At 34.7% G+C, this 11,218-nt stretch overlaps 1 protein-coding gene across 1 annotated transcript; it reads left to right on the top strand.

Annotated features, from left to right (window-relative positions):
- Positions 1 to 6,086: 6,086 nt before the first annotated feature.
- Positions 6,087 to 10,873, top strand: LOC139498699 (beta,beta-carotene 15,15'-dioxygenase-like). Its single transcript, XM_071287222.1, has 2 exons — positions 6,087 to 6,399; positions 9,367 to 10,873. Exons 1-2 carry the CDS (start codon positions 6,223 to 6,225, stop codon positions 10,747 to 10,749), a joined length of 1,560 nt encoding a protein of 519 aa, XP_071143323.1. The 5' UTR covers positions 6,087 to 6,222; the 3' UTR covers positions 10,750 to 10,873.
- Positions 10,874 to 11,218: the final 345 nt, after the last annotated feature.

The following is an 11,218-nucleotide window of genomic DNA, read 5'->3' as shown; positions in this document are numbered from 1 at the left end:
TATTTAATGTATTTCATTGTTAAATAATTTACATGAAGCTTAATAAGTACATATTTGTTAATTATATAGCTTTTGCTATTTGAATTCATTGGTTAAAGATATTTATTTATATTGTAAAGTTTAATATTTGCATCGGCGCAAAATCTTTGGTTACCTTCTTTGGATACCTTCAGTGAGAAACTTATATATTTTATAGATCCCATGAAAGTTTATTCTGTTACCGGCCGTGAAAAGGCCGGAAAGCCTGTCAAGAGGTTGATATAAACTTCTAATTGTTGGAAGAATAATATGTGGAATATTTTGAGAATTGATATTGCAAGCCAAGCATTCCATCTCCCTATTATAAATGAGCGAAAACTACATGGCTTCTTGTAATAAAGGTGAATTGAAGTATTGATTGCTCTACTTCTACTTTCAAACGTTGGGCACGATGTACCTACAAACACGACGTTAGACTTTTAAGATTTCCAGAAAACCGGGAGTTATTTTGGAAGTACCTGTGTTTTCAAGATCAGAAATTTCATATAAGACTTTAAACATTGGTTGAAAATTGGCATGTAGAAAGGTGATACATGTACAATTCAGGATATACCTGGTTTCCTTGAAGTTAAACTTAAGGTAAAATATTTAGATAGCTGTGAAAATTGCAAGATTTGGTTGAACAGATAAGGATTTTAAATTGGTGGTTTGACACCTTTATTTTCGTTTTCCTCCCAAAATAACTCTAACTGAAGAATCATAAGAAAAGATGACAAATGCGACTATACCTATATAGAACACATAGATGATTAATTTATTGTAGAAGGAAGAGAAGCGACACACAAAATGAGGTCATCTCGTTTATTAGTATAGATACTCTAACTTTTCCTTTACAGTACTTTGTATATCCCCATCCATGTTTCACTTAAATTATTGTCAGCTTATTCGAATATGTGCATGTTTTCTGGCACGTTTGAAATAAATGCAATTCATCTAATGTTTGAATGTATATTTACACAATCATGTAATTATAAACATTGAGCATGTTTTAAAAACAGGAAAAAATGTTCATAAGTGCAACACGCGGTATTTTTTGACAAGAAATCAATTTTTCTTACACTTTTAAAATTCGAATGAAGTAAAACAAGAAATCAATCTGGTTGACGCAACAATGACAATCTGTTACACAGAATAATAGTGGTGCATTTTTTTCCAGTGGGTCTCAATCAACACTGATTTACAGAAATCTTGATAAGATTTTTTTATTAGTTGTTATTGGCTTTGAACAAGCTGTCAGTAACTGCGTGCAGTGGCGGATCCAGATGGGGGCTTAGAGGGCGTACGCCCCCCTTTTGCTTGGTAGAAAAAAAAAGATTAATAAGACTAGACTTCGTGAACTTTGCCATTTCCCGTGTATTTAATTTTTATGAGACAATTCTTTACATATAAAGATTTTTTTCGCCAGTATTTACTGAATATGTCAAAAGTAAAATTACAAAATACTAAACTCCGAGGAAAATTCAAAACAGAAAGTCCCTAATCAAATGGCAAATTCAAATGATAAAACACATCAAAAGAATGGACAACAACTGTCATATTCCTGACTTGGTACAGGTATTTTCAAATGTAGAAAATGATGGATTAAACCTGGTTTTATAGCTCTAAACCTCTCACTTATACATGACAGTCGCATCACAGTAGAGTGATTCGGTATGGTTAAGTTGACCAGTTCGTTGAAAAAAACGTCACTCAGTCATTTTGAAATTCAAATTACAGGAACACATTTGCAATTCTTAGCATGAAAAATCATGACACCTTCAAAGCGACAAAGGAGTGAGCAAGAACGTATTGACTTCTATTTCACAATTTAACCAAACAGAAAGTTTAATCTATTATACTCTCACGAAAAAAAGTTCCACATTAATATTATTTACCTACGAAATTATGTTTAATCCCAAACGCCCGCGCCTATCTTAAAATAAAATAGCTGAATAACTATCCACAGTCAGTATAAGCTCTGGAAAGAATTAAAGTGCAAGGTACGAACCAGTTGTTTGAGGAGGCAGTCTGAGATATTTGAGAGAACAAATCTTACTCTACTTTTTGCCTTAAACAAAAATTCTGGCCGTATTTGGATTGAAAACAATAACCTTGTCCACTTTTTGGCTAATAGAAACGAAAATTTCCTACAGCATGATATAGCATTAAATGAACATAATGAATAAAAAACGGGCGTATTTTTTTGGGGACGGGGGTTTGCATGAACTGATATATTGAATACTTTTATCAAGATCAGACTGCAACCTGCCTTCTGGGTGTGGCCTTTATGTCTCCATTTGTCGACCGTCATTCATAAATTCGTTGTCATTTCAGACTCATTCGTAGCCTTTGGTTAATTTTCAATTTTGTTGGGTAAAACATATCAACCAAACATTTGTATAAAAATTGTTGGTTTGTCTTTTTGCACTCGTGTCGCTCGTATTGTAAAATTCATCGAATAGCGCGGAGTGCATCTTGTTTACAACAAGAAATCTGTGAGTTTATGCTAACTTAACATACAACAAGCGAGAATTGTCCATGTCTATTTTTTACTGACAAGTCCCACATCAAATATATCAGTTTATAGCTTTTGACCCATACTATCATTTTATGATAGACAATTTATGGGGAGAATACAACATCAAAAATGTCCAACCCTTACACTTAACAGCAACTATAAAATATACATGCCCCACGTCACGAACCGTTTAAAAAGTGCATTTTACACTGATTTCGGTCGAATTTTACCTGGCGAAAGATACAAATCGAATTTCCATCCACGATTCACAGGATCTTGATCAGACTTTTGACAAATTTTAATCGGGAATGGTCCTGTCAAGGACGGCAGTAAAAATCGTGAATGTGTGACCCCAGCTTTACTAAAGTTACGACTTTAAATGATCTATTTCGGAGTACTTCCGTAACATAAATTTCAATTCGCATTTTACATTTAGAGGACTGTCTTGGTGTTTCCAATTTGTCTTTGCAAAAGTTGGACGAAGTTCATGTAATGGACTTTTTTCCCCATTTCCCAATTCTTTTAAATAAATCGTTAAAAGCTATAAACGATTAATAAAAATTGCAAAATTTAACCTGTGTCGAACCTATGTTGCCGGGCGGAGTCTATAGCAACATGCACTACAGTGGCGGATCCAGAAATTTTCATAAGTGGGGGCCCACTGACTGACCTAAGAGGGGGCCCGCTCCAGTCACGCTTCAATGATTCCCTATGTAAGCAACCAATTTTTTCCCAAAAAGGGGGGGGGGGGGGCCGGGCCCCCTGGCCCCCCTCCTAAATCCGCCTCTGCACTATTCTTTTTTTTCGGCAGCAATCTTGAAACTTTAGCACATGTAACGTCGGAAATTAGCGTCTTTAGGATTTTAGACGTTTTCCGACGTTTGGACAAATTGGCTACCGTTTTGTAATGTGTGGAAGCATTTTATTCCTCTAAGACCCAAATATGTAGTTAATAAGAAAAGAATCTTGGCATTTTTTACTCTTCGTGTATCTAACTTTTGTTTTGATCAATTATAAAAAATACGCGTTAACTGCTTTGAAAAATGAAACATCAACTTGGACAAAATGGCTACCGTTTGAAAAACGACTGTGTAGAGAAGATTTTATTGAATCAGCAATATTTTAACTCACATGAGGCAAATATTTGTACTTTTGTTAGATATTATTATTGTCTTACTCTTTTTATTAATTTTCTGCTATATCTACTTATAAAATTCACTTTCAGTCGTTGAGTTAACGAAAAACGTCGTTGGACATTTTCTTATTCCAGTTAATATGCAGCCACCGAGTCAAATGAAATTTGGCAAAATAACGGCTTTAACGCCACAAAGAACCGACACATGTCGTTGTTCCTGCCAAGAATCAAGAAGATCAGAGAATAAAAAATATGATCACTATACATAGGAGTTAAAACAGTTTTTCATAAATGTAACGTTGGACATCCGGTTTTTTTTGACAATGCTTTTTTATTTAAATTCTCAAATATACTAGATATTACTTAGTATATGATCAAGAGCTGTAAAAACATAATTTAAAACATAGGTTGAATTTGTATTAATATTGGTTCGTGTTTTTTTAACATTTTTATTTTGTTTTGCGGATGAAATTTCAAAGATTCTGTTTTATATCCTAGGGGTTGTAGGAACATGGTGCCCAACGTTTGAACGTAGAACTAGCTAAAATCAAGCAATCAATACTTCAATTCACCCTTATTACTTTTTTTACAACAAGCCATGTACTGAATTTTAATGTGCGTATTGTTATGCGTTTACTTTTCTACATTGGCTAGAGGTATAGGGGGAGGGTTGAGATCTCACAAACACGTTTAACCTCGCCGCATTTTTGCGCCTGTCCCAAGTCAAGAGCCTCTGGCCTTTGTTAGTCTTGTATTATTTAATTTTAGTTTCTTGTGTACAAATTGGAAATTAGTATGGCGTTCATTATCACTGAACTAGTATATATTTGTTTAGGGGCCAGCTGAAGGACGTCTCCGGGTGCGGGAATTTCTCGCTACATTGAAGACCTGTTGGTGTCCTTCTGTTGTCTTCTCCATGGTCGGGTTGTTGTCTCTTTGGCACATTCCCCATTTCCATTCTCAATTTTATGTAGTTGGCGCTTCTTTATAGGGAGATAAATAATTTCTTGGTAAAGTAAATGCTCGTCCTCAAACTTGAATAGGATCTATAAAATATATAACTTTCTCACTGAAGGTATCCAAAGAAGGTAACCAAAGATTTTGCGCCGATGCAAATATTAAACTTTACAATATAAATAAATATCTTTAACCAATGAATTCAAATAGCAAAAGCTATATAATTAACAAATATGTACTTATTAAGCTTCATGTAAATTATTTAACAATGAAATACATTAAATATGAAATTTGGAGTTTTACCAATGGAACTAATAATTAATTATTAACACTCTGTCACACAGCATTTCGGGGACCCTCCCTCTATTATCTTTCCTCCCTCTTTTATAGCTGACAATGCGGGGGCTTTTCTAATTATTGGGGGCATTATGATGACCTATAGTTGTTAATTTCTAGGTCATTTAGTCTCTTGGCAATCATAATACATATTCTTTTATATATAGCGATGTCGTTATTACGACATGATATGTCGAAATTACGACATAGCGATGTCGTTTTAACGACATGTTATGTCGAAATAACGACATAGCGATGTCGTTATTACGACATGTTATGTCGAAATTACGACATAGCGATGTCGTAATAACGTCATGTTATGTCGAAATTGCGACATACATTTTTTTTTTTGAATGGCCCTTATCGGCTTCCGTAGAAAACACACGAGATTCAAACCCTTGATAATAAGCCAGGTTTTTAATTTTTACAACATAATCTAACATAATTCTGGTAACTCCAACATGAATTTCTCAATAGATAACCTTGAAAATAAAAAATGTCGGAAATGCCAGAATAAACCTTTTCTTTGTTATTCTTCTATATAAAAATCGTTTAATTTGTGCTTGCGTTAACTTGTTATGTAACATATTGCACAATATAATAATCGATAGTCTGACTAGTGGTTACATCGTGTGTATGGTTATATCCTAACTGGACACCCGCTGATTGATACTTCGACAGTTCTGTGTAGATTTGAGTGACACAACAGCAGGGTCCAGTTTAGGTTATATTCTTCTCATATATACCTCTAACCATGGAAGTAATTTAACTGTTTAACTCGGGATCCGCTTTTAACCGGAAAATACTTTTAGAACAGTTTAAAACAAACGGTAAAAAGCAAAAATATGCTAAATTAAATACAATTTTCCATGTTAAACTGCTGTAGTTTGAACAATTCTCGTCCGTTTTTCAAGTTTTTTTCACCATTCGATTTCTTTCTAAAGGTAGATATTCTATGCGATACAGCGCTACCTTGTTATTAATAAACTAGGGATTTCCCACAGGTGCGCTATAATTACCGGACTCGATAAAACCACGTGACTGATAAGAAATTCCAGATGTCTTTTACAACCGCGGTAACGCAGGCGTCTTACCGCTGAGACTATAATTGGATGAAATCGTATGACTTCAGTACAGAGCTCAGCATGCTATAAATACATGCTAATTAGTCGTTGTTATTCCTTCTAAATAATACTTCCATGCTCTAACCAAGGAGGTAATATTAATTTAACCATCTTGCTCTAGTCTTTGTTCTAAAATGATAACTAATCGATGTCAGTTCATCGCAACACTTGTGTCTGTGTTTATAGTTTCAAGCTCACAGGAAAAAGATCCGTCCGGATTTAGAGATTTTTTCAGGACAAATTTGGAAGAATTTGACAACAAACCTTTGACATTTTCGCATCCTGTTCCTAGTTGGCTAAAGGGTAAATTGGTAAGTAAAGATTAAAAGTAAACACTTGTATTGGGATTACTTCCCTTCGAAAATCTGGAAGAAACATTATGTACTTAGTCAGCCGTAAGCGGTTGAGCCAAGGAAGTGCTTATTTAATTAGCTCAGACGGTTAACGCATTGCCTTGTAACTCAGAGGTCTCGGGTTCGAGTCCAGGTGGAAAATAGCAGTTTATGTAATGAATTCATGCAGTCACCGGTTACCAGTGGCAGATCCAGAAATTTTCATAAGTGGGGGCCCACTGACTGACCTAAGAGGGGGCCCGCTCCAGTCACGCTTCAGTGATTCCCTATATAAGCAACCAAATTTTTTCCCAAAAAGGGGGGCCCGAGCCCCCTCTAAATCCGCCTCTGGTTACACACTATTAGTTACAATTCCTTATTCACTTAAGAAAATTTGATACTGTCTTTTCGTTTTAAATATTTACTATTAAAACTTTTATATTGCAACAATAAAGTTGAGAAATTTAAAAACTCAGATACATGTGCATAAGGCAAACAATAGAATTATGTGTCAGCAATCTTATTTTACTTTTAATTTTAAATTTGCATTTTATATTCCAAAATTAGTTTACATAGAAATAAGAAGATGTGGTATGAGTGTTAAATTGAATGAGACAACTCTCCGTCCAAGTCACAATGTGTTAATAGTACGCTGACTTGTATTGAGCAGTAACTGTTATAAGTTATAGAAGATTGCATAATTGCTTTTCTAATATTTTTTATGACTTGCATTTTGTATTTTGAAGTAAATCAAAGACATTGAGAATGTAAACACGTGAAATGTTCTGAAAATGGGAGGAAACTTTTCAGTCATATTTCTGCGTTCACAATGACTTTTCAAGACTTCTGCCAAATAAGAAAATGTACAGCACATAAAGAAACCAACTCAACAACATTTCAAAATAAAAATAGAATTTGGCATATCATATTCAGAAACATTCTACTCTTAGTCTAGAGACTTCACTTTAAAAATTGCGTTTAGAATGCATTTGCGAGTAAATGCTAAGAGAAATTCCCGTAAGAGTAACTTGCTAACATGGCTAATCCCGGTACCTTTGATAACTATTTGACAAAGTGCATGCGTTTTCAAAAATAATGAAAGATGGTGAATTCGTTCCGTTTCTGTTATTTTCCAATCCTCAGCTCTACATTGATTTTTCAGAAAACTAATTTTATTTCCAAGTATGACCTGTATTGTAGTATGCATAAGCAGGTTATTGTCATGACAACAGTAAAACAGTAAAATAACAGTATTCCCAATTCTGGACTAAAAGCAATGACACTGGCACAAATCTATATTCTACCACAGGAATTGATTACCTTAGCCTTATTTGAAAAAAGGTCACAAATGCTCTTCAATATCTTTGACATTTGGTCTCTCTTGGAGAGTTGTCTTATTTAGTTTGGCAATCATACCACATCTTCTTTTCATATATATATATATATTCAACCCCGTACTGTATTTGACATTTAAAACATTGTTAAATTGGGCGGCATTGATGAGTCTTTTGTAGATCTATTTGGCAGGATTTAAAAAAAAAAAATTTGAAATTTACCCCCCCCCCCCCCCCCACACTTTTTTCCCCCAATTTGCATCTGATAGAATTATTATCCATGTGTGTATCTACAAAATTTATCTAGTTAATTTTCTCGCTTGAGCCGGGATGGCGAAACCGAGAAATGCAATCGAGTTAAGATGACCAATGATAATCTGTTTATCGCTATTTTACCTTTGACGACGTCATGTCAATTTCGTTAGCAACGCCACGTGCCGCCTTAGTTTCTAGCGATAATTTTCCATCTCAAGCGAGAAGCATGATATATGAAAAATTATCAAAAAAAAAGATCAAAGGCAAAATGTACAAAATAGCGATAATAGATATTATTATTCTATTTTTGTTGTCTATCATACCATTATTTTAGATATTAGTGCTTTTCCTGTTCTGATATTTTTTGACAAAAAGAACAAAAATACTAATCTAACCCCGCCACTTATTAATTGATCTACCCAGGTCAGTTTTCCGAAATCTGATTAAAAAATAGATCTCTGATTTCGTTATACTCAATTCAATTCAATTCTTTTATAACCAATTTTTTTTTAAAACAAATAGGTACTGATCGATATTTTAATCAGATTGACTTTCCCGGTCGTCTATCTTAATATTTTTTATTTGGAAAATCTTATTAATTCACAATGTCAGCAGTCGCAGGTAATTTAGCGTTTACATGGTGTATGGAACTTGTCTATTGACGATCGAAGACTGTAAAAGAAGTAAGAAGGTGTGGTATTATTGACAATGAGACAACTCTCCACTAGATACCGATTGACATAGATGTTAACAATTATAGGTCATGAAATGGCCTTTAACAACGGTCATCAACAATGAGCAAAACCCAGATCGTATAGTCAAATATAAAAGGTCCCGAAATGACAAATGTAAAAATTCAAACAAGAAAACTTACTCTAACGGCCTGATGTATGAACAAAATAATGAAAATATATATAAGGGGGGATAGGACCTTTATGGGGACTCCGGGATCGGGTGTTTTTAAGCTCGGGATTGACCTTTTCGGGATCCGGGAATCATTTTTTTCGGATTTCGGGATGTCGGGATTTGCTTTATTTAAATTCGGGACCTCGGGATTTCGTTTTTTCAAGTCCGGGATTTCGGGATCAAGACCCCTCCTATCCCCCCTCATATATGGTATACAGAAACAAATCCTATTTCCCTATAGATCTGGTTTTGTTTATTGTTCTGATTGTTGCCTCATTTACCCAACATCCTAATTAGATGATAATGGCAATTGGAGATATGATATTATATAACGAATTATCAACAGTGTTTTCAAATGCAGTCTATCTTCGGATTGCTGATGTAAGACATACTTACCATGTGCATGGTGTCGTCTGTGTAATTCTTTTTATTCTTCTTTCTTTACTTTCAGATTCGAAATGGAGGTGCACGGTACGAAGTTGGAGAACGTTCATTCACGCATGCGTTTGATGCTTTGGCAAAACTTCATAGTTTCACGTTTTATGGAAATGGAACGGTATCAATGTCTGCCAGATTTCTTAGAACAGCATACTTTAATGAATCGATTGCTGCTAATACAATTGCTCCGTATGCTCAATTCGGGCCACTTAATCCACGTTTTGATATGTTCGAGAAAATGGAGGCCATTGCAAACCAAATTGACAATTTGAATGTAAATATTTACAGAATACGTAACCCACAGAAAGGTAATTTCGAGTACATGACAGTAAACGACGTATGGGAAGTTTACCACGTGTCGGATTGTTCCTTGAAAACTTTGAAGCTAATTTCACCACCAACGAGTGTGAAAACACATCTTTATTTGCCAATACTTTCTTCTGCACACCCTGTCCAGGAATTCGGTAGGCAAACATACCTGACATTCTTAATGAGTGTACCTGAATTGCCGTTTCTCAAGAGTTTTGTAACATTATATCGGATGTCATCAATAGGGGACAGAGAAAAGATTGTCACGTGGTATTTAGAAGCACCAACGTATATGCATTCATTTTCTGTAACCAAAAACTATGCAATTTTTATTGGTCAACCTGTTTCAATAAACTTATGGAAAATGTTTATCAAAGGAAATATAGTCGAAGCTATGGAATATCGGTACAACGATCCGACATATATTTATGTTGTTCATTTAAGATCGAAAAAGATAACAACGTTGAAGTATGACAAATTCGTGTCCTATTTTCACCACATTAACGCGTATGAACACAGAAAACATAAAATTGTTGTAGATATTTGCACCCAAAATTCTTCAAACATGCACACAATGGAAATGCCTTATATACGTTCTCCAACACTTAGGAATAAGGTTCCACTGTATTATGGTATAAAAAGATTTGCCATCGATCTTAAAACACCTTATGTTGACGCCCGTTCGTTTAAACCATCAAAAATAGTCCCATATTCAAATAATTTAGACATGCCAGCCATCAATGAGAATTATAGACACGTAAAATACTGTTTTGCATACGGTCTAGTCGTAAAAGCAGATCACGTCAATTACGATAAATGGGCTTTAGTTAAGAAAGATGTGTGTGAACATGGAGGCGATTTATCGTGGATAATCGATAATCACTACCCATCGGAACCGTGGTTTGTACCTACTCTAAATGGAAAAAAGGAAGACGACGGTATTTTAATGACGCATGTATTTGACGGCATACGGAAAGAAAGTTATCTTGTGTTGATTAATGCCGTCACTATGAAAACAATAAGCAAAGCAAAGTTACCAACAAATGTGCCTTTTAGTACTCACGGCAGGTTCTTTCCTGACGAATAAGTAAAATGTTTTCTAATTGAAATATTAACAGCAAATTTTCGTAGGCACATGCTTTTGTTCAGCTCAAATGTTTTCCTCAACCATCGAAGTAATTAAATTAATAAAGACTTGTTCAAATATTACTTACTTAGGTTCCAGTTTGAGACGAAGCATGGGTGTTATTTGACAAACTTGAATATTCCGACAAAAGGGACCGTTCCTTTTCATGATTATTTCACTGATTATTTCACTGAATATTTCATATATGCGAGCTAAACGTTTTAGATAAAGCTACACAGGCAAATTTCACTCACATCAATTTCACGTGAATTTAAATTCATGTGAATCTCACGTGAAATTCACATGAATTTCACCTCAAACGAGCTTATACCATGAAAATTTCACATCAGATTCATGTGAATCTCAATTCACGTGAAATTCACATGAAAATTTTCTCGTGAGTTTCATGTATAAGCTCCATTGAGGTGAA

Source organism: Mytilus edulis, chromosome 12 (genome assembly GCF_963676685.1).
Source record: "Mytilus edulis chromosome 12, xbMytEdul2.2, whole genome shotgun sequence".
In the NCBI taxonomy this organism is placed as follows: Eukaryota; Metazoa; Mollusca; class Bivalvia; order Mytilida; family Mytilidae; genus Mytilus; species Mytilus edulis.
Note: the sequence above shows the minus strand (reverse complement) of the source record. Positions and strands in the feature narration are given on the sequence as shown.